Genomic DNA, 25,021 nt, shown 5'->3' on the forward strand with positions numbered 1-25,021 from the left:
TGCCGGGTCTCTTCACACTGTCTATCTCTCTCTCTCTCATGTCTTTCTCTCATCCAGAAGTCTGGAAACCAAAGAAGTGAGCAGAAGTGATATCAACCAGGTCTGCGTCCCCTTCTTATTGCTCATATTCTCTCTCTCTCTCAGGGAGTCATTGTGCTCGCTCAGACTTGGATACTGGACAGCGCAGAGCTCACAGGGCGATGGTACCCGACCAGTCTTGGTTCTGACTGCAGGAGCAGAAGACGACGTGAAGATCTTTTTTTTGTGATGGTTTATTCCAGGAACTGTTTGCTTCACGTGGACATTTCTCATGTTGACTACACATTTTTAAAAACTTCACAGACTTTGAAGCAAAGTCATCTTCATTGAAGGGGTGCCTGAAGCGTGGGAACACTTAAAAACGGTATGTCACATTATTCTAATTCATCCGATGATTCATATTGAAATAGTCCTGAAATCTCATTTTTACTGACATACTGTGTACTGTAAAAATAAAAGGTTTGCAAAGAATTTCTATTTTTGGGAAACCGTTCACGTCTGAAGACGTTATAATATAACAGCAGTCATTTTATTTTCTTCTCCAAAGAACCGTAAAACATTGAGCGTGACCTTTGAGAGGTTAACTCAAGAGTTCTCCCAGAGGTCAAAACGTAGTCATCCTTATCTCATTCCAAACCTGTATGACTTTCGCCAAAAAGTAGAAAATTCTTAGGAATGTGACGTTGAATGAAGACGAGCACTCTCAAACTTTATAAAGGACGAAAAACGGTTCAAATCCGAAGCCGCATCGCAGAATTGACATTGAGCTGACAGCATTTAGTGTCATGGATGTGGCGTGTTTCAACACAGACGCGTGAATGAGTTTGAGAGCAAATCCTCTGAAGCCATACAATAGCATTATGTAAGCTGTTTAAACCAATTTTGGGTGTTTTGTATTATTTGTAGATTGAAGATTTTCACACAGGAAGTGACAGATGAGAAGTGTGAACCGTTCCTTTAAAAAGTTGACTTCATTGTGAGGGTTCGCTTTCAGTAAACGCTTCATCAGATTCCATTTCCCAGAGGAGTGTCTTTCAGTATGAGCTCTGGGGAGCTGAGGATAAAACAGCGATGCTTTGATGTTTCTCCGTTTCAGTCATGATGTCTTAAATCAGCCCGTGTGACCTAATATTCCCTCTGGACTTTGACTCTGGACTTTCTAAACACTTCGGTTTGTGAAGGCCGAGGAGTCCGCTGCTCATATTTCTCTCATGAGAGGTAATAGAGGAGTTCAAGTACAGAATGCATGTGTTTAGACTGCAGATTACAAATAAAGCTGGAATTTGACTGGAGTCATCGTGATGTTTGGCTGTAGAAATGTACTGTTGTGGTACTGAATAATGACTGTACTTCATATTCATGGTACTTTACCATGGTGCTTTTATTAAGGCATGAGATATACAGTATATTATAAATAATTATTCAGAATCACCATGGAGAGATTGGGACGTCATTTTCTAGTTTGCAATGTGTTGCCAGGGCGTTGCTAAGACATTTTAAGTTGCTTTCCCAGCTAACAGAATATGTTTTAAGACTAGTTTGCTAACATTCCCATTACGTTACAAAAACTGATTTTAAACGTGCCGATAATAACATTTTACCAACGTTTTTAGAAGGTTAAGCAGTGACATGTAAATAAACGCTCTTCTGACGTTACTGCAAGTGCATTTTTTTGATAACTTTGAGAGAACCTTTATACAACGTTCCCTGTTAGCCGGGTTGTTACGTTGCTGTGTGGTTGCAGCAGTAGTGTATTCTGGGTGAAGTCAAGAAAGAAATCTAACAGCAGTTTTTAAGAACGAAATGTCTCACACACACCTCCATTCTTCCTGCCGGGACTGTGAGCCAAACGTTTCCCTTGAATCATGGGCTGCAGTTAGCGCTCGTGTCACCGCTGGACTGATAGGACACGGGTTGTGACATAAGCGCGCTAATTCTGCACTGCCATATGAGACCGAAACAACAAGCCTCCACTCCTACTGTCTGTCCTCAACGTCGTCATGGCAACAAAACACACACCGTTGGTTGGTTTGTGTTTGTTTGTTTGTTTGTTTATGTGTGTAGTTTATTTTGTGTGTGTAGTAACTTCCACATGATGTCCTAGATGGCAGTATCATGCTGGGTTCACACCACACGCGAACAATCGCGTTCCACGCTTTTTATTACTCGCGGGAAAAGTTCGTTATTTTCGCGCGAGTGACGTGAAATGACAAATATTTTCAACCTTCGCGGAAGACGATATTGATGCGCGCGAGTTCGCGTCTGGACTTTGTATGTAATTTACTCGCTCAAAGCGCTTAATTCGCGTTTGTGGGAACCCAGTGTCACTGTTTAAGTTTGGCATATCATTCTTACTAAAAAGTACAAAGATATTCTTTAAAAGTTGTATGTTTGGCACAATTGGTAGAGTATTGTGTTTGCAACGCAGAGGTCACGGGTTTCAAGCCCAGATAAAATGCACTTCTATTTGCCTCTTAATTTGCCAAATGCATGTAAAAGTACTTTGGCGGATCATCGGACGCACGCGCCTGGCCTGAACTTAACTTCCGGTCTGGCTAGTGGCTATAATATAACCATTTGTTTTATATTGAATTTATATGAATATTTTATTGTATATTAATTGTATTAAATGAAAGTCAACTACTCAACTTTGCGGAGGTCTACCGGAAGTTACGTTTGGGCCACATAATATTTGTCTATCTTGTTGTGGCTGAAAACGTGTATAATGATATGTAAATATAACCATTCAGGATCATGGTATTATTTTAGCTAAGGATTAATTTAACAGGTTTATTTTTTATAAAGGTGCCATGTTTAAATAAACAGCCAGTCTAGATCTAAAAAAATGTATGTAAGAATAAATCACATGAAAATAAAGGATAAATCACTTATTTATTTAATAAAGAAGCGCATTGATGTAAATCAGCAGAAAGATGATTTCCGCCATTTGTGTGAAGTGTTAAACTCTTCACCTGTTAGTACTTGGGAAGAACACTCCCTTCAGGAAGGGTGTGAGGCGTTATAAATGACACAGCCGTGGGACCTAGAATTAACAATATATCATTACAGCCAAAACAGACTCTGCGGTGAGGTCATCTTTGTGCTGCGGCCCACACCTATTGTCAGAACCGATTGTGGCATCGGTCCAGACGCATTACTGTAGACGCTGAGAGATTCAAAGCCGCTGATGACCATATGTTTTTCCTGCAGAACTGATTTCTCATTTTGCAGACACTAGTATATAAAGTTCCTCAAAGTCTCTCTGGAGTGTTAGCTTAAGACTGCGTTCCAGTTCGCATACCGATGCTGTGTGTTGAAATATTGTACTTTCAGTATGCAGAAACACAGTACAAAAGTGGTAGCATACAATAGTTTCATGTTATACAATTGTGTCTTGATATCAGAGATTCCTTTGTCGTGCACTGGTGTCGTGTAGTACAAGTGGGTGTGTAATGATTTTGCTTTTCTTATGTCACTTTCTGAAAACAGTATGAGGTTATTGATCAAGGAACACGCTAGCTATGTTTAATGTACATGCAACCAAATAATCTAGTTATTGTACTGATGGCTCAAACGCACTGAATAGTAGGGGTGCACCGATACATAAATTTTGGCCGATAACGACAACCGATAGTTCTTTAACATTGGAAGCCGTTTACCGATATATTGGCCGATATACAGTATCTAAATATTAATATAAAATTCCCTAAGACTGAAACAAAAGTCAAAAAGTGGACAACTGCTTTTATGTGAAAACATTCACCGCAGAAAACAAGGTAACCATTAGTTCTCTTTTTTCCCCTGAAAATCATCTACAAAGCCTACTTTACACTAGTTAACAATTCTTTAACCTTCAAACTTTTCTGGTATATTTAATAAACAAATTATAGATGTTCTTCCAGAAAAATGTTTCAATAGCCAGATGTCTAACATGTCTCAAGACAGAAAGCATTCAGACAGCAGTCTGATTCAAACAATATGCTTTTGTTCCTATAATTTACACATTCATAAATACTGTATCTACATACTGTACCTACATCAGCAATGTTTTGCTAATAGCAGTAAGTGAATGATCACGACAGAAAGACAGTACTGTACTGTATTTTAACTGCGAGCAGCGTGCAGATAAGTAGTTTAACAAGAGGAAATGATTTATGATTTATCGGCTTTAATATATCAGCATAAATTTTATTATTGGCCGATACCGATAACATTAAAAATGACCTTTTATCGGCCGATACCAATATGGCCGATAATTTATCGTGCATCCCTACTGAATAGCCTTAATGTAAACATTGTAATTAATGCAATTGAAAGGTTGATGGTGGAAGGGGGGGTGTAGACATTAACCAATAAACAGGACAAAATTAAGTACTGTATGTAAACTAGGGATGCATGAAAAATTATCGGCCATATTGGTATCGGCCGATAAATGGTCATTTTTAATGTTATCGGTATCGGCAGATAGTAAAATTTTGGCCGATATATTATAGCCGATAAATCATAAATAATTTCCTCTGGTTAAACTTCTTCAGCAACTCTGTAAGAGAACATCTATAATTTGTTTATTAAATAAAACATATACCAGAAAAGTTTGAAGGTTAAAGAATCGTTAAGTAGTGTAAAGTAGACTTGGTACATGATTTTCAGGGGAAAAAAGAGAACTAATGGTTACCTTGTTTTCTGAAGTGAATGTTTTAAAAAAAAACAGTTTTTGCCTTTTGTTTCAGTTTGAGGGAATTTTAAAGTAATATTTAGATACTGTATATCGGCCAATATATCGTTTGTCGGCTTCCAATGTTAAAGAATTATCGGTTATCGTTACCAGCCAAAATTTACATATCAGTGCATCCCTAATGTAAACACTTGAATCTGAGTACTTTCTCATTTGGATTCAGAAATAACAATGATGTATTTTCCAAGCAAGTCAAACGTGCTATTCGATGGTGTCTTTAGTTTTTGCGTGACAGAAAGTTGAGGGTGTGTGTAGTCAAAGGTGTGTGTACATCACTGTGCAATTTTGTAAATAATGTGAAGCTATAAAGAATAGCTTCATTTATAATTTATTTTTTATTTATAAATAACTATTCAAATTCCACGTTGCAATTAATTACGCTAAAATATTTCATGTACTATTTAATTCTAATAATATATTGTAGACTGTGCTCACCCCAGCTGTGATTATTTTCACATTTTTCCACTGTCCTCCTTTTTACTGTACGAGAGCAATGACATCATCATCTTCACATCAGAAAAGCACGAGGTCTGAGCTGAGGTCATGCTGGAATCCGAGCGAAACCATGTGGAGATTAAAACCCGGCTTTATCACTAACATTTACTCATCCGTCGCAGCCAGGCTAAACAAATGAGAGCGTTATATAACTGACTCTTAAAGCATGTGTGAAACACTGAGGTCATTGCAAAATGTATTTCTCGTTCTGGGTCACCAGATCTGGCAACCTGCTAAACTCCTTTCTGAAGGAGGCAGTGGAAAATATGTTCTAGATAGCAGAACTATTCGCATTAAAGTACATCACTGCGGTTGTGTTTGTTGGGTCATTTTCAGAAAACCATTTAAAAATCTTTCTGTGTACAATTTTTTATGTTAATAGACATCAGTAGAAAACAGAATCAAGTTTTACAAAGAGTGTTGATTAAGCAGTTGTCACATTCTGTGGTCAAATAATATAATAAATAGGGATGCACCAATATGTATATTTTGGCCTATAACGATAACCGGTAATTCTTTAACATTGGAAGCCGATAACCGATAAATATGGCCGATATACAGTATCTAAATATTAATGTAAAATTCCCTAAGACTGAAACAAAAGGAAAAAAGTGGACAACTGCTTTTATGTGAAAACATTCACTGCAGGAAACAAGGTAACCATTAGACAACCGTTATACAATATGCTTTTGTCCTATAATTTACACATTCATAAATACTGTACCTACATCAACAATGTTTTGCTAATAGCAGTAAGTGAATGATCACGACAGAAAGACAGTACTGTACTGTATTTTAGCTGTGAGCAGCGTGCAGCTGAAGAAGTTTAACCAGAGGAAATGATTTATGATTTATCGGCTATAACATATCGGCCTAAATTTTATTATCGGCCGATACCGATAACATTAAAAATGACCATTTATCGGCCGATACCGATATGGCTGATAATTTATCGTGCATCCCTAATAATAAAATGTATAATGTATATTAAAAGCTAATGAAAAATGCAGCAGTTCTATCTCATGTCTTTTAAACAACTAAACATTTTTTTATTTTTAATTAGGGCATTCAGATTAAAAGTTTGTGTTTGCATAATATATGTCTTTGTATACTGTGCATATTTATTTTGTATTAGAAACACATACACATACATGTATAGATATTTAGAAAATATTTACATGTATTTAAATATGTACCAACAATTCAAATTGTTTATAAATGTGTATTAATTTTTATATTTTTTATGTATGTGTTTATAAATACAAAATTAATATGCACAGCACACAGACATACTGTATATTATGTAAACAAAAGTTCATTCTGGATGCGATTTATCGTGATTAATTGTTTGACAGCCCCATTTTTAATGTTTATTTCTTGGGCAAGAAGCCATTTAATTTGCTGTGTAATGTACCATGGGACAGTCATCTTGATCATAAAATAAACCCTGCATGACATATCATCCCCTAATAAAATTGCACACGCAAATGACCGTGTGGACACAAGCTAAAACAAAAAAGTCAATCTGACGTTTCAGACTCCTGAACCTTCACCTAAAACATCACAGCACATTTTAAACTAGGATACAGTTTATGACTCCTATTTATGTACACGTGCACTCCACAACCTCTCAATGTCACCTCTCTCTCTCTCTCTCTCTCTCTCTCTCCCATTTTCCCCATAATGCTGTTGAATTCAGGCACAGTTTGTGGGTGTGAAATGGTGTTGAGAATGTGATACGAAAATCTGTGATAGAATAAAAAAGCTTGTGTATTGGAGAAAATGATTATTAACCAACCAGTCTGAAAAGGGAACTTCATAATATCTCACTTCCTCTTCTTTGTGTCTACCTCACAGGAAGGATAGATGTGTTATGTACAGTAAATTATTACCATATGATGAGCTTTTGGCAATTATGTCATCAACACTATCGCAATGCTTCTGCAAGAGCACGTCTCTGTCCTTATTTAGTCAAAATCCTTGAGTGAAGCAAATGCTGTTTTATAACACATTTCTCTCAAGTATTGTGTGTGTCTGTGTGTCAGTTGTGAGCAGTGTTGGGTGTTAATAGTTACTAAGTAATTAGTTACTATAATTTAATTACTTTCCCCTTGAAAAAGTAAAGTAAGGGATTACTCTTATTTGTTCTGTGATTTAATTAAAGTTACTTCTGATGTAATTAAACGAAATACTGTGTATATATGTGTGGGCAATAGTGGAATTGACATCAAAAGTCTAACTTTAAAATCTGTGCTTTAATGTATAATTCTAACATTTGTAATTAATAAAAGTAGTTTATGTAGTTTTATATTATTTATTTGAATGAAGGTGAATCAAGGTGGATATAGGATGTAGAAAGCAATTAGTAATAAGTAATAAATAATTAAATACTTTTTGGAGAGAGTAATTTGTACAGTAATCTAATTACACGATTGAATATGTTATTAGTAACTAGTAATTCATTACTTTTTCAGAGTAATTTACCCAACACTGGTTGTGAGTACAGCGTCTGCTTTAGCTGAATTAAGTTTTTACAGTGCACGAGTTGAGCTATTGAATCTTGTTTTGAGAGTTTGGGAGATTTGATACTTTTCTCACTCCAGCAGATAGAAACTGTACTTGAGTGACTGGACAACACTGGCCAGGGCCGTTAACCAGTATGACCAGTATGAAACCATTTTGTACAGTATCAATCCATTTTGAGACTTTTTAGGTTGATGTGAGAGGACCAGTCGTATCAGTGGTCCAGAAAAAGCAGGTTTATTCTCAAAGGGGTGGTCTCCCATGAACAGTTGTGTTTAAATGAGAGCATTAGTTTCTCATGTCAACCTGCCAGGACATCAGGGGTGCTCCAGAGCCTGAGAGATAACTAATGATAGACATCTGCAGAATGTTGTTTTATACAAAACGTTAGATTTCATTGCAAAGGAGGGTGTTGTCTTCAGTGTATATTGCGCAGTAGGTCACATCTCAACAGTGTCTTAACATCTGAACCGAAGTGGGACATTTTGCAGGATAGACCCGCGCAAGCTAAGATAGATGTACCCTGTTAAATATGACAGAGGCATGAACCCTGTTTTGTGATCCCAGAGTAGTTGTGCCAACAAACAATGTGGCAGTTTTTTTGACTGTGTATCTGTTTATTCCGTTCTAAATATAAACACTATCGCTCACCTCCGCTTGAAAATACCTCAAGAATCTGAAGAATTAATTATCACAAGAGCTGCAAGTAACGATCCTTCATTCACGCCATATGCCAATATAGATTTCTCCGGAGACGCCCGTGTAACAGCCAATAACGCGTGTCTCGCTCTGATTGGTCCTCCCGGTGTCTCCTGTGCACAAGTGCGGACGTCTCTATAAATACAGTTCAGTTTCAGCACCGAACAGCTGGGCTGAGCGTCCGGGGAGCTCTTGAGATGTTAGTCGGTGTAAATATATAGAAGACAAATTCACGTTTATATCCACTGGCTGCCTCGGCCTCGAGAACTAAGGTCACCCCGAAATTGTCAGGGATAATCAGACATCTATAAATACCCCCATCTCACACGAGAAACACATTCGGTGTGTATGAAGGTTATTTTTACGTTGTATTGAGGTTAAACAGATGAGAATTAGAGGTTAGCTGAACAAAACAAAACAGAGGTCGTGTCTGAAATCAATATTCCCTAGATTACTAACATAGACCCCTTCGCTAGAAGGAAACACTGGTCCAGAGGCACTTCCCGTCTCATTTAAAAAAAAATCGTACAAACTTAAATCTCTAAGATAGTCCTTTAGCTGGAAAGTTCTTATGCACCAGCTTTGGATCAGCTTTGGTTTACATCATCTGAAGTGGTCTATAGTGCAGTGAATGAAAATAGAGTGAATTGAGAGATTTGATTCTTCAAATCATGTGATGTTATTTTTCTACTTGATCAGATCATGGTTTTCAGCTGGTGAACAAAAACAGGGGTGAATAAAATCCCACTTACAGTATCTAAATGTGTGAGATTTGTATCGATTCTGTCGAACCTTTCTGACTTTATGACCTGTTTTGAAATTGAGCATATTGAACATCTTGTTTCAATTTTTAAGATATTAAAGTCTTTTTTCCAGATGCTTTTCTGATGGGAACGTGGATCCTGAGAGATGTGTGGGTTGTGAACAGAGGATTGTGGGATATGATGTCAGAGCAGAGAGGTTCGGTGTGAGATCATAAGGGAGGCAGTTCATTCGCTGTTTATCTAAAATCTTGATGTCGTGGTTGAGCTCTGCAGTGATTACACAAAGAGCTCTCTCTCTCTTTTAGGGAAAACCCCTCTTAAATGTACAGATGGGAACATGAGAAACTTGCAGATTGATGAACTCCAAATTAATATATTGCAGTTAAAAACCTGTGTTTGTGGACGGCAGATGGGTGAACGTTAGAAAACATATCAAGAACATGTGACCAGTTCATATTTAATCCCCCAAAACTATTGATGAGTTTTGATGAGTTATCACGGTACACATGTAGTACACATCGTCCGACATGGCAACAGAATGGCACGTGTCGCGCTGTACTTGAACACTCGGTGTATGCGTCCATGTTCATCACGTTGTTGTTTGCACGTGCAGGTGAAGATGAGGTCAAGGACCAGCGATATGGAGGGATCAGAGAACCGACCGTTTGCTAAAATCCACACCACGGAGAAAGAGAAAAGCGTGCCGGAGCAGATGAAGAAGAAAACTAAAGCTGAAAAGGAAAGCAGCGGGGAGAAGGTTGTCGTTTCTGGAACACTGAAAAAGCCGCAGAAACCTCACGAGACGCAGCAGAGAAAAGCCGGACTGATGGACCTGTCGAAAGAAGAGCTCATCCGTCTTCTGGGGGTCATGGAAGGAGAAGTTCAGGTGAGACTTGGGTGCGTGATAGAATTGATTTTATGGTGATCATGGTAATAAGTTTACCCCAAAATAACATGGTTACAACAGTTGCCACAGTAAAAGAGCTAGAATAAAAAAACAAGTCATCACATAACACTGTAATACTGCATCCCATAATGCAATGCACTTGGTTTGACCTTACTTATCAGAAGTGACCTGTACACTATTTTTTTTAACAAATCTTTATCTTAACTTTACATCCTGTGTATTATTTTTAAGTATTTAGTGTGCAGTATGCTACATAGCACCCCAATTCACCTACATTTACGGTGTTATGTCATAAAAGTATATACTGTTTTTGCTATGAGAGAGTATTTGAGTGCATAGCAAAAGAGTATGCAAGTACATCATACTATTACTAATACATAGCGTAAGTCACCGTGCTTAACCTTCACACACATCAAAACATAATTTTATTTTTTAGTTCATCATTTCTCACCTAATTTTAACTATTATTTTAATTTTTGTTGTGACATCACTAAACTCTGCCCTCTTTCAACGAATCGTGGGTAATATCAGCCGTTAACGTGTGCACTTTGAAATATTTGGAAATAGACTATCCGGGTGCTTTAAGAAAGCTCATTTAAGCATACTATGATTTGGTAGATGCTAGTTCTACACACAAACACTATTTAGGGCAAGTGTTATGCGAATTCTAAGGAAGGGGCGAAAACAGCGCACGCTGCATGAAATCCAGTATCCCATAATGCATTGCACATGTAGAATATAAAGTACACTGTATTTAGCACATTCATTTCATTTAGCTTGTTTCAAATTCACAAGTACACACTGTGCGCAGTATGCAGAATGCTGTTATTCCATTGGAATTCCAGCCGGTCTTATGTTTTGCTTTCAATGCATAGAGCTCCCCCTGCTGGTGCATAGAGAGAATGTTATTAACTTTTCAGAACTGTGTGAACAATTGAGCTAACAATTGAAAAATCCATAGCACTGTTGAGTATCAAAACACACAATGAGCTTTTGGATGTCGTACATTTTACATTTGTCTGGACATCTACCATGGTCATACCAGGGTATACTTGGGAGTATGTGTCATATAGTTTTCATACATAAATCATTTACATTTATATAAAGATATATGAAGAATATGAATGATATTTTTGTAACGCAATGATTGCTTCCATCAGGCACGTGAGGACGTTATTCACATGCTCCAGTCTGAGAGCACACGGCCGGAGGTTCTAGAGGCTCATTACGGTTCTGCGGTTCCCATCCAACCGCTGCAGGCCCTGCAGAGAGACAGTCTGATGACCAGCGGTGACATGACCAGAGATGATGTGTACGACATCCCCATGATGGAGGTGTGATTTCATCTCTAATCCGTTCAAAACTACATTTCTCATCAAGAGTAGAGACCGTGCAGCTGGAGCAGAAATCAGTTTGATCCATTCATCAATGTTTGGACAACGCACAGTTGTTTTGACACGCATGAATATAAATGTAAATGTAAAGATGATGTTTCTACAGCTGGACCGTTTAGAGGAGAAGCAACGAGAAACGTACAGACGGATGTTAGAGCAGCTTCTGTTAGCAGAGAAGTGTCACAGACGGACGGTCTCCGAGCTGGAGAGTGAGAAACGCAAACACGTCGACTTCATGAATAAAAGCGACGATTTCACCAACCTGCTGGAGCAGGACAGAGAGCGGTGAGGACCGATTTCAACCTCTGCATGTGTGTGTGTCACGAGCCCTTGTCTTAACCTCGGGTACTGTGTGTAAAATGTGCTATTGCCAAGCATTTTAATCTGCCGTTTTTCTTTAAGGATTTAGATTCTCGGAGTAAACTGCTTTAGAGGAAAATGTATTGCTCAGCTTTCATAGCTCAGGAGATTTGATGCAGTTGATAGTCACATCACGTAGTGTAAGCGTTCTGTCGACCTACAGTACACAAATTAAATATCAATGACACGTTTTATTGGGGATTTGTCACAATAAAGGTTAAATATTTAGAGCAGCTGTGGTGTTGTATATGTTTATCTGCTGAAAATCAGGTGTCTCATACCTGCAAAATCCAAACAATGAGATAATGAGATCATTCATGTTCACACGATAAGACCCTTATGAGGGTTTATCTGTCATGCTCATCTGAATTCCCATTTACCCCCTCCCCAAACTTTAGAAAGGTATGTTTTTAACATCTGTCTGGCAGTCATTAAAACTCTGCTGAAAGATTTTCTAAACACTTGTGGCTAAATATTATGCATTTAGTCCTCTTTTTGTTTGTCACGAGAGAATCATTCAGTTGGTCGCCTAAAAATGAACAAGCCACATGATTTTGTTGTTGGGCATGTGTGATGGTTTTTTTGTGCTTGCTTTTTTTCAATAGTAAATGGTTATACAGAAACCTACCAAAACCAAAATAAATAAAAACCCAACAACAAATGTCTAAACATTTCTGGGTTTTTCTTTTAAATGAAAGGGATTGAAAACATTAGCCCACATGAAAAACTATCTGCAGTATACTATAGTATTACCATAGTAAACTGTAGTAAATTGCAAAACACTATATTAAAGGCGGGGTGTCCGATTTTCGAATTACGCTTGTTTAGACAAAGTCGGGCCGAGTACCAAAACAACCTTGTAGCCAGTCAGCAGTAAGGTGACGGACATTAGTCGAGCCGGGCGCTGACGGAAGCGAAAGATGGGGGTATGGGTGTGTCTGTTTTGGTGATTTGAACGTCAGAAAAAATTGGACACCCCGCCTTTAATTATATTATAGTGTAGTGTAATCACTATAGTATACCAGAGTTGTTATAGTTTTGTTTTGTTTTATTAATATTTAAAAAACCTTTTATTTTTAGATTTTTTGTTTTTATGTTAATTTTAGTTAAAGTTTTAGCAATTTTTCTTTATGCTTTTGTCATTTTATTATTATTATATATTTTTTAAATATATATAGATTCATTCATTTTTATTTTATTTTTTGTTTATTATTATTATTTTAGTGCTTTAATCTTCAGTTTATTTTTGAGGCAGCGTTTCAATTTTTCATTAGTTTTAGTTTTTACAATCATTTTTAGGCCAATATTTTATTTGATTTCAATGAACAGAAAAAGTTTTAATTTAAGGAAGCTAAAATGACCTTGTAGTATACTATTGGAAATTGATCAACTGTAGTAAACCGTGTAGTATACTTTAATATTTACTATAGTAAAGTTCAAAAACACTATATATGTATCTATGAATTAAACTACAGTTTACTATAGTAAACACTGAAGTATACCAGTATTTTTTCATGTGTGATGTTTCTTAGCTCTGGTTTATGCAACGGCACCATTCAGAGTCTCTTTTTACCAGTACCACGCTGATCTCTGAGCGCTGTGTGTGAGCACATTCCTCCACGATTCTCTCATTTCACAGATTCATGGCAGGTGAGGTCACGCTATCACCACACCACCTGGGACTGAACGGCGGGCGGAGACGGGGGAATCCCGCCAAGAATATAAAACTGCAGCGTGCCGAGCTTCTGCAAGCTCCCGTGATGTGGTTCCTCCTCAAATTACCCCTCTCTCTTTTACCTGACATTTACTCTTGTTGTTTGTTAGTCTCTCATTCTGGAAACATTGTCATTTGAAGACAGGAACTAGTTTTGTTCTTTTATTGGAAGAAGGTCACTGCGAGACAGACACTGATCTTTATCTATGTGTATATTAGTAAACATTCACGTTGAGTTAAAATCAGAATTTCCCTTGGTTGCTTACTGTGTGTGATTCATAAGAGAAAGCAAAAAAGTGTGTGTTTGGATAAGAAAGTAGTTTTGCTTTGCAAGCCTTTGGTCTTTGGTTTCAAGAGTGTTCTGAATGGTAATAGGATGCTTTGAGTGATTGAATGGCAAAATGTAAAAAATACTGTAGTATACTTTAGTACATACTAGAGTAAACTGTATAAACAGTAGCTGTAAAATTCTTTGTAAAAACCGTAAAAGTCTAAGGCTGGTTTTTCCTGCATAGAGAAATTGGAGTCGGCCGCTTCTGAAAAATTTCGTGCCGCCTCCGACTCTCTGCAAAATTATGTTGAGTGTCTTCACAAAAAACACTGCGGGCATTAAACAGACTGTCATTTGTAACTGCAGTTGCAGCATTACGCCACAATAGTGGCGCTGTTTCGTTATCAGCACAGTGAGGCGCTGAAGAGTTCAGTAGAAGAGCTTAGGAGCTGTTTGACGGATGTTCATGTGTTCAATTTCTTGAAAAGGTTTCTTAAATTAACGTGTTGTACATCATTGTAATGTCTTTAGCTGTGAAGTTGGCTCGTTGAATCAGCATTAAACTGTACACAGCGAGTTCGCCATTATGAACGCACATTGCGATCAGAACGACTCGCAAACAAATGACTCCTTTGAACCGACTCGTTTAAACAGAATGTAAGAGATCAGCGAATCATTCAAAGCTCAGTGAACCACAAGAGAATGTAGGATGTGAATGAACTTTGCTCATTTAGTAAGTTAGTTGAAATGGATAAAAAGCTTGTATTACAATTTTCAACTTTTCTGTTCAGGTGAATAAATTTAATGATTTATATAACTTATTAGTTTTCATTGCACCACCTCCGCCTCATTTTGAGCCAGGAAAAAACCTGATTAAGGTTATCAATTTAACATAGTTAACACTACAAAATACTGTATCATACTTTAACAAAATGTTGGCTTCACTATAATATACTACAGTATACTACGTTACGACAGTTTACTATAGTAAATACCAGTATTTACTAAAAATACTAGTATACTGTGGTATTTTTGTGTGGAATGTTCTGTCTGTGTTTCTTTATATTTATATGTCAAGTGTAAAACATTCAAAAGGGTCATGTAGAAATTGACAAGCTGTGTGAATTGAGGTTTATTTATGTAGGGTGACCATACATTTTTCCCAGACATGTCCTGGCCAAGATTTGGCTGCGTCCTCCGGAGGTGGCATTTTTCGGGCGCATACGTCATCACGGTTGTCTCATTTGAGTAAAAAAAAAACTTTATAAAATGAACATTTATTTCTCTTAACACGCAATCGTTGTAGTTTCATTCTTACCTTGAAATGTAATGGTTGCTTTCCTGAAATAAAGCCTGAAATAATAAACCTCCTTGACGTATGCGCCACAGCTAAAGAAATCCGGGCCAGGACGCGACCGGGAAAAATGGCACGTATGGTCACCCTAATTTATGTCTGTATTGCAAAAAGTTGTTGAAATCTGTTTTTTACTTACGGTAAATCAAATCATGACACAATCCCATTTAAACCAAATACTAAAATATGATATTACATTTCTATGAACATGATTTCTAATCCTCCCCTTTTCACATTTGAAAGCAATTCTGATGAAATGTACATTTTTATAAAAAAAACCTAAATGTCTTTTCTAACTTTTCCAAAATTCTGAGCAGTGCCAATTATACATTGCATCAATCTGACTGTAAAGTCATTTTAGCTCTTTATTCTAAATCTTAAAATCTATATTATTTTAAAACTATTCTTCTTGAAATTGCTTAACTTGATTGATGGATTAGTGTAAAAACATTTTGCTATGACTTATTGATCACATCAGTTTTTTTTACATTATATCAGTAAACTTGAACTTTTCCATATTATATACAATAATATTATTTTAAACATATTTTTTGTTTAGTAATTTCATTCAGATTTTATAAACATATTTGCACTGATAAACGGCTTAACTCTTTTTGCTCTTCTATATCTTGTATTTTAGATTTGTTTTAGTAAGATGTACTTCTCCGATGCATTTGTGAGTGACAGGGCTTCAGCTGAACCGAGAAAGCGTGTCATTGTTCTCCCACAAAACAAAACATTCCCCCTGCATTGTCGTCCAGTTCCCATGGGAACACACAGTCGCGAGTGAGAAAGGAAGTAATTGGGTCATTTCGGTCAAGTTTATGTGAGCGGGAAAGGGAGCTCTTGAAATGCTGCAGAAGGTTGAGAGCGTTGGCCACCAGTTTAATTGACTGTTTCCTAAAACAATATCCTGACTCGGACAAAGAGAGAGAGAGAGAGAGAGAGAGAGAGAGAGAGAGAGAGCTGGGAAAAGAGTCTGAAAACTGTCTGTTAGCTCCTCCTCATCTCACCAAATAAGGTCAGAAGAGTTATGTGTTAGTGGGATGATATCACTAGCGCCGTTTCACACGACGTTCACCTCTCACTGTGTTGATGACATGTTTGGAATGTGATGGTTAACACGGGAACCTGGAAATGATGCGGTGAGCGTCAGAGCGTCAGAGTAGTTAAAGCTGTGCAGTTCACAACGCTTTAGACATGGATCTACCTGGACTGCTTCCCAGATAGATGGTGAGTTTGAAAACTGTTTAAAGAGAATGCAAATGAGCAGTAGGATTGGATCTGTTTGGATCTGTACTGTAGAATTCTCAGGAAAATGAGGTCATGGAATTGTGAATAATATGCTGTAGGTTTTTTTGGTGGTGTCTGGCACTAATTTTGCAGAAGGCATGTAAATAAGTTTGTGAGACTCCCGCAAAGCAGGTCAGGGTAAACATTTACCAGCATCGTAGATGTTTCTTTAAGTGGCAGAAAATCCACTCTTGTGATGTGTAGACTATTTGCCCGGTGGGATTTTTTCCCCATTGACCTGTCAAGCTGCTGGTAAGTTGTTGCAATGCTGTGATCATGAAAGCGTGAAACTTTTGGTGACTGAGGGACAATCACAGCTTCCAATCTGTTCTCTCAACTGTCATGCTTTTTGTCTTTATAAACATTCGACTGCCTTTCTGAGTCTATTCGTGCATTTGAGATCATGTACCAAGTATCACATGGGTTGTGGGTGTCCTCATTTAATACTGTAAAGAGTTATTTAATATAAAATATAATTATAGTGCATGGTTGTTGTTGTTACCGATCAATCATGTTTGGGAGGAATTGCGTGAACTTTGTTTTGAATGAATCCTTAATCCTATTTTTTCAGACTCAAGCGACTGTTGGAGCAGGAGAAAGTGTACCAAGCTCGGAAGGACAAAGATCACAGAAAACATCTTGAGAAGGTTCAGGAGGAGCTGGTCAAGCTGAAATCATTTGCACTGATGCTGGTGGATGAAAGGCAGCTTCACATTGAGAAGATTGACGAGCAGACACAGAAGGTCCAGGAGCTCAGCAAAAATCTGAATGAAAGGGAGCAACAACTGGAAATCGTCAACAGCAAAGCTAAAGACGACAGCTTGAAGATTCAGAGGTTGGAGCTTGACTTAGAACAAAAGACCTTTAAAGCCACACAGGAACATGAGGAGATGACCTCCAGGCTCACCAAGACGGATTCTGAAAACCGACAGTTGCGTCTGAAGTTGGCCGGCTTGTCACACAAGATTGAGGAGTTAGAGGAGACCAATCGTATGTTGCAGAAATCCGAAGAAGATCTGCAAGACTTGCGGGACAAAATAAGCAGAGGGGAGTGTGGAAACTCAAGCCTTATGGCCGAGCTGGAGAACCTTCGGAAGAGAGTGCTGGAGATGGAGGGAAAGGACGAGGAGATCACGAAAACAGAGGCGCAGTGCAAGGAGCTGAAGAGGAAGCTTCAGGATGAGGAGAACCACAGCCGTGAACTGAAACTAGAGGTGGAGAAACTGCAGAAGAGGATGATGGACCTGGAGAAACTGGAGGGAGCTTTTAACGTGAGCAAATCTGAATGTGCTCAACTTCACACAAACCTGGACAGAGAAAGAACCTTGACCAAGAACTTCGCCTGCGAACTAGAGACGGTAAAAAACCACATCAAAGAACTCGAGAGTTCCGAATCGAGGGTGGAAAAGGCCGAGAAGAGTTTGAAAGATGACTTGGCGAAACTGAAATCATTCACTGTGATTCTGATGGACGAGAGGAAGAACATGGCCGAGCGAATTAAACAGGAGGAGAAGAAAAGCGAAGAGCTGAGCAAAATGTTCAAGGCAGAGCAATGCAAGGTCACGGACGTCACTGAAAAGCTGATCGAGGAAAGTAAAAAGCTTCTTAAATTGAAGTCCGAGATAGAGACAAAAGTGTCCACGCTTGCAAAAGAAAAAGAGGACATGAAGTCTCAACTCGTAAGTGGAGAAGAGAAAATGAAAGAGCTGAATGCAAAGGTATGTCAGATGCAAAGTAAACTAGATGAGCAAGAGGAGACCAAGTGGGAATCTTCCAGAAACAAGGCTGGATATTCTGATGAGGACAACAAGGTTAAGGAGCTCACGCAGGAGATCGAGAGACTCAAGAACCGTCTGAAACAGCTCGAGGTTGTAGAGGGTGATTTGTTGAAGACGGAGGACGAGTACGACATGCTTGAGAAGAAGTTTAGAACCGAGCAAGACAAAGCCAATGCCCTGTCCCTGCTCCTGGAAGAGATGAAGACCCAGATCACCAAGAACAAAGCCATAGAGAAAGGAGAACTGGTGAGCCAAGAAGCTGAGCTCAGACTACGCTGCAAAATGGAGGAGGCCAGAACGAGAGATCTTCGAGCCGATGTCCAAGCTCTGAAGGAGAAGATTCATGAGCTCATGAACAAGGAGGACCAACTATCCCAGCTTCAGGTGGAGTACGCTGTTCTCCAAAAGCAGTTGATTGAAGAGGAGGAGAAAAAGAAAAACATGAGTCAAGAGGTCCTAATACTAACCAAAGAGCTGGAAGCTACAAAGCGTTACAGTCGTGCTCTTAGACCCAGCATGAATGGAAGAAGAATGGTGGACGTTCCTCTCACTTCCACTGCGGTACAGACTGACGGCTATATGGGTGAACACGCCGAGGATGAGACTCCGGCCGTGTTCATTCAGAAGTCTGTTCAAGAGGAAAATCACATCATGAGCAACTTAAGACAGAAAGGTCTCAAGAAGCCGACGGTGTTGCAGCGTTACCCGCCGGCAGCCGCAGAGATGGCCATGAGGAAATCCTGGAACCCTTGGATGAAAAAGAAAGAAGCAGTAACGATCACCCAAGAGCTCATATCAAATAAAACAAGCCAACAGGTCAACGGAACAACATCACTATCTCCAGAACTAACCATGTCTCAGAAAACAGGTCGGCCACTCCATATTAAGGTGACTCCGGATCATCAGAACAGCACGGCCACGTTGGAGATCACCAGCCCACGAGCTGAAGACTTCTTTGCCAGCACTACTATCATCCCAACTCTTGGTCTCCAGAAGCCACGGATAACTATCGTTCCTTCCTCCATGCTGACAAAGTCCAAAGCCAACGACGTAGCGAGTGGTCTAGAGCGGACAAAGTCTCCGGTTACCATCACAACCATCTCTAGAGCCAAATCTCCTGAAAAAGGTAAAGTTGAGCATCCCACCTCTCCTCTGTCCATCATCACTGTTAGCGCGATGCCGGTCTCCCAGGCCTCTATCTCCTCGGAACCCCTGGATATGACCATGGGCAGGGCTGTGTTCAAGTTGACCCCTGAAAAGCAGACCGTGCCAACGCCCGTCCGCAAATACAACTCCAATATAATCACTACAGAAGATAACAAGATCCATATCCACCTGGGCTCACCTGGGTTTAAGAAACCTCAGGATGATAGAAGTGGCACAGTTATCCTTTGGCCCAATGGTGTAAGTTCAGACAGCAAGGACACGGGGACGGTTCTGCGCTCTCCGCGACAGCCGACCGCTCACGTGGGGAGCACGGGGGCACAGGGCAAGGTGACCAGCAGCATCACGATCACTCCAATCACCTCTGCACCTTCACGATCGACTCAGTCTGTAGTGAGTATCACATTTGTTTCGTGTTTTGAAGTGGAAAAGTGTGTGAGCATACTATTGTGGTTGTAAATAGTCATTTAACCATTAATACTGTGATTTTGTGTCCCTGAAAGCAAAAGTGTAATATTTAATCTTCTACGTTACAGTTGCTTCTGAAATGTTTCAAAATGATATCAGGCGGTGCCTGCTCTCTAGATAGCTCTCTTTCAAGGTATAAAAAAATCAAATGCATTCCCCTTTTATATATGATTTCTAACTCAAGAATGATGTTTGTCTACCCAGTAAAATCCTTGAGATAGTGTCACCAACTGACAACCTACCCCATACCTTAACCTGAGATAAATTGGGTTTAATTATTATTAGCACACTTTATAGTGTTATGTGTGACTGGCACTGGGTTAACCTGCTTTTCCCTGCCTTACACAACCTACTAAAATAAACAACAGCTATAAAAGCCTGTTACGAGAGATTATGCATGACAAGAACAGCATCTGACAGATCGACGTTTAAGAAAATCTAGCTTGTGAAGAGATTTTGTTTTTGGAAATGAAAAATAGCATTTTAAATTCTGTGATCTCTATTCACAGTTATTGTCAGCTTGAAGTCAAATTTTCAAAACACACAAAGGGATAGATACGTAAAGTAGCCTGCAATTTTGTTTCATTTAGAGAGAGACAAAAGTTACACATTGCTGCTTGAATAATAACCTTTATTGGTAACATTTTACATTAAGGATCTCTTCATAAAGCATTTATACATGTGTTCATTAATGATTAATAAATCATTTACAAATGCATTATAAAGCAGTTATAACTGCATAAGTAAAAAGGGGGATTCTAACGAAATACCTGCCAAATAGTGAGCCATTTTTAACTCTCATGTTATAAATGCTTAATAAGTGTATTTATTCATTATTTATTTGATTCATTATTATCTTGATGTTGTTTGCAAAATGAGGCTGTCAGACGGGAGACTGTAGGGTGTTATGTTGGTTTTTCGTATGATTGTATATTTCATATCTTATGGCACTTTTCAAACCAGGTTGCTACCTGATCCGATTCGGATTGTCTTCCGGTGCCCTCCAGAATGCCTTCTGATCATGATCCTTATCCAAAGCAGTTTTTCCTGCTTACCAAGATCAATTCATCAAACTTTTGATCACTTTTTAACACTAAATGCACAAAGGTTGTCGTAAACTTAATTGTTTACGATGTTTTATTAATGATTAAATTACTTCACATAGTTAATCAAAACCAGAAAACATTTTACAACAGAATGCTTGCTCACAAGGCTACATCTCTGATGTGAATCATATATTTATAAGTATAGACAGCCCATGAAAGTGCACTTTAAAGAAAAGTGGATGCCTGTGAAGTATTCACATTTATTAAGTATTTATAACATGTGAGTTAAAAATGGCTCACTATTTGGCAGGTATTTCGTTTGAATCCCTTTTTATTTACGCAGATATATCTGCTTTATAATGCATTTGTAAATGCCTTATTAATCATTAATGAACACATTTACAAATGCTTTATAAAGGGAACCCTAATGTAAAGTGTTACCCATTTATTTATATCGTAGACAGTATAGACTGTTAGATGTCTGCTAAAGATCTGGGAAACATCTGCTGTGTAAAAACCTCTAGTAAACGTCTTTAAGATGTTTAAATCATAAACATCTTGAAGACATCTTCTAATTGTCTATATGACATCTGGCAGGAAAAACGTCTCGGAGACATACGGCAGATGAGCAAACAATCAAACAAATACATCTTGCAATAGACGTCTCTAAAATGTGTGTGTGCTGCTATCAGGGTTGTTTATACATTTTTCATGACAATATTCGGCCCCTTTGTAAAAGAGTCTGAAAACTTCTACAAAATCTACATAAATATGAAGGCCATACTATAGGTAATTTAAAACAAAAAGGACTTTGAAACAACACGTGCTTGAAGGGATATTTCACCCAAAAATGAAAGTTCTGTCATTCTCAAGTTGTTCTAAATCTGTATACATTTCTTTGTTCTGTTTAACACACACAAAAGAAACATATTTTGACAGATTGTGTTTTGGGTTAATAAAAAAATGTGAACGTGTGTGTTTTGTTGTCTTTCTGCAGCATGGGACGAATGTGCAGTCACCTCGCTCCGCGGCAACAAGAATCCCCGTGTCAAAAGGTATGAAAACAGGGAAAGCGGTTATAGGCCTGTCCACGACATCACGCTCTGAGAGCCAATCTATGAAAATTGAACTGAGGAAATCTGCGGTTTGCAGCTCTGTAACCGCAGGAGGAGGAAAGAGTTGAGATTGACTCATGCTAATGTACCACTGGAATCTTATAAAACACATCCATTCAATCATTCACGCTGAGCCTGCCACTTCTTAATTCAATCACATGATTCCTATTGTAAATATTACGTGTCATATCAATCTTTATGTACAGGTATTTACGTTCGGATCTCACATGAACGTGTTGCATCTCTGCACGTTTGTTTTCCTGCTCATTATCTCTAACCTTTGATCTTGTTTTCTTTGTGTTATATTTATTTTTTTCCATTTACAATTTCACTAATGTTTTATTTTGAAAAGCTGTTTGTGGAGGTTTCCAAATGGCTGAAAATGTAATTGTGTGATCCCACTAAATAAATCTTTTTCTGTCTTCAGAATACACAGATATCTTGTTATTTGGGCTTTTTGGGGTCGCCAACACATGCATCACAAGCACACACGTCATCATCTTATCAAAGGCATTGAATATTGATCAGGAAACCTCCATGACATGTGAATAACATTTAGAGCATGTGCCAACGATCATTCACAGACCAGAGGTATTTTACATTAGAGAACACAAAAGAAGATATTTTGAGAAATGTCTCTGTGGTTTTGTTTTCATGTAATGGACGTCAGTGGGATTCAGTTTGGCTTGGTAATCAACGTTCTTTAAAAGATCTTCTTTTGTGTTCTGCAGAAGAAAGTCATACAGGTTTGAAATCACACGAGGGTGAGCAAATGATGACAGGATTCTTGTTTTTGGTTGGACTGTCCCTTTAAATGATATCAACAGAAACGCTATTCATTTCCTTACAATTTAGAAACAGGTTTTCGTCTGTCTAGTTTTTCATAGCTAGTGCATTACTATAAAACATTTGTCTTTGTTTAAATGTGGTAACCTTTCAACTCAAACCAGAAACATTCCTTTAATGAAAAAGGTTTTGAAATGTTGCTTTGCAAAGGAGCCATCAGGAGAAATGTATGTCTGTCAGTGTGAGTAAACAAATGATAGAATGATCATTTTGGGGGGTGTAATGTTCATCTTAAACTCAACCGATTTGAGGATCAATCAGTCGAGATCAATGCGTCTCCTGAGATAGAAATGAAAAATGCAAACTTTCAAACCTGTGTGACATTCTCGAGCTGCTTTTGAATTCGTATGAATGAAAGCTTTTAGAAACGTGTTAAAAAGCAACTGGAGTCTTCACATGTGTTCACAGTTTTCCAAAAGTCAATGACGTGACGTGGCTAAGAATTTGGCACATGAATTTTACATTAGACTTCTTAAAACTTGTTCAGCATCTTGGTCATTCTTATATGTTACTGATGTTCTTGTGTATCATCATCAGCGGCTTTTTCATTCGATTAATTCCGTTTTCACCGCACTGCCAATAATGTGACTGTATTCATTTGCTAATCCACCCGTGTACAATAACACGCTCATGACAGCCTGCCGATGACATCACTCACCAGCGCTACAATTCTGAGAAAGCGCTCATAAAACCCTGCTGATATTTTCCCCGCTCGTGATTTTGGCTCCTCCGTTACATTTACACCGGTCTGAAAATGATTCTTTCCATGAAGTCAGCTGCTGGAGTTTAAGAGCTCATTGTGTCTCGGTGTGCTCACGTTCCCTGTTTTCATCCTCAGAGACTGTTGTGCTCCATGTGAATCGAGAGCCACGCTGAGATGTGTTCCAGCTTCACTATGATCCGGCTCGACAGAACGAACCGCTGGGAGAACATGAGATCCATCACACCTGTAGTTCGGTGGCATATGTGCATGTGTCCACAGCATACGATGATGATGCAGGAGAGTCGGCTTCAGAGTATTACAGGAGTAAAACAAGAAAGTGAACAGGATGTGGAATTGAGATTTGGAGAAAAAAGTGTCAACGTGAAAGGCTACAGTATGTTAGGAACGAGATGTTTTGTAAGGAAGGATTGAGACGTCAAGCTTTAATATTGTTAGACACGCTGGATGACATGCAACTACAGCTAAATTCACCGTGAAGTTCATTTGCTTTAAGTTTGCTACATTTTTTTAATCAAATGAATTTAAAAAGGGGTATGTTAATGGTAAACACATATAGAAGCTTTTACAAAACCTTTAATGCGTGAAAAAATACAACATCAGCATTGCTTTTTAAAACAAGAAATCTGATATCAAAAACATAAAAATACGTCACCAAACTTATCAGTTGAATAAAACATTTAAATTCTGAGTAACACTTTACATTAAGGTTCCCTTCATAAAGCATTTATAATTGTGTTCGTTAATGATTAATAAGTCATTTACAAATGCATTATAAAGCGGTTATAACTGCATAAGTATGAATGTATTTATTCATTATTTATTTGATTCATTATTATCTTGATGTTGTTTGCAAAATGAGGCTGTCAGACGGGAGACTGTAGGGTGTTATGTTGGTTTTTCGTATTATTGTATATTTCATATCTTATGGCACTTTTCAAACCAGGTTGCTACCTGATCCGATTCTGAATGTCTTCGAATTGATCTTGGTAAGAAGGAAAAACTGCTTTGGATAAGCATCATGATCAGAAGGCATTCTGGAGGGCACCGTAAGACAATCCGAATCGGATCAGGTAGCAACCTGGTTTGAAAAGTGACATAAGATATGAAATATACAATAATACGAAAAACCAACATAACACCCTACAGTCTCCCGTCTGACAGCCTCATTTTGCAAATAAATAATGAATAAATACATCTATTAAGCATTTCTAACATGTGAGTTAAAAATGGCTCACTATTTGACAGGTATTTTGTTAGAATTCCTTTTTATTTGCGCAGTTATAACTGCTTTATAATGCATTTGTAAATGACTTTTTAATCATTAATGAACAC

The 25,021-nt window shown here is 38.2% G+C and overlaps 1 protein-coding gene across 4 annotated transcripts; it reads left to right on the top strand.

The window, feature by feature from the left end:
• LOC130566347 (filamin-A-interacting protein 1) lies at positions 1-24,781 on the top strand. Of its 4 annotated transcripts, XM_057353765.1 has the most exons (8): positions 1-403; positions 9,869-10,141; positions 11,323-11,496; positions 11,663-11,841; positions 17,120-19,883; positions 20,027-20,091; positions 22,002-22,059; positions 23,804-24,781. In XM_057353765.1, the coding sequence occupies exons 2-8, from the start codon at positions 9,875-9,877 to the stop codon at positions 23,822-23,824; spliced, it is 3,528 nt and encodes a 1,175-aa protein (XP_057209748.1). In that variant the 5' UTR covers positions 1-403; positions 9,869-9,874; the 3' UTR covers positions 23,825-24,781. The 4 variants fall into 4 exon arrangements, with proteins under 4 accessions (XP_057209748.1, XP_057209749.1, XP_057209747.1 ...); XM_057353766.1 differs by lacking the exon at positions 20,027-20,091; XM_057353764.1 differs by lacking the exons at positions 20,027-20,091; positions 23,804-24,781 and having other exon boundaries at positions 22,002-23,784.
• Positions 24,782-25,021: the final 240 nt, after the last annotated feature.

Source organism: Triplophysa rosa, linkage group LG15 (assembly GCF_024868665.1).
Source record: "Triplophysa rosa linkage group LG15, Trosa_1v2, whole genome shotgun sequence".
NCBI lineage: Eukaryota > Metazoa > Chordata > Actinopteri > Cypriniformes > Nemacheilidae > Triplophysa > Triplophysa rosa.

Coding starts and splice junctions, on each gene's coding strand:
- LOC130566347 (XM_057353764.1), top strand. CDS start 9,875: ATGAGGTCAAGGACCAGCGATATGGAGGGATCAGAGAACCGACCGTTT. Junction 10,142..11,322: donor TCATGGAAGGAGAAGTTCAG/GTGAGACTTGGG, acceptor TGCTTCCATCAG/GCACGTGAGGACGTTATTCA. Junction 11,497..11,662: donor ACGACATCCCCATGATGGAG/GTGTGATTTCAT, acceptor ATGTTTCTACAG/CTGGACCGTTTAGAGGAGAA.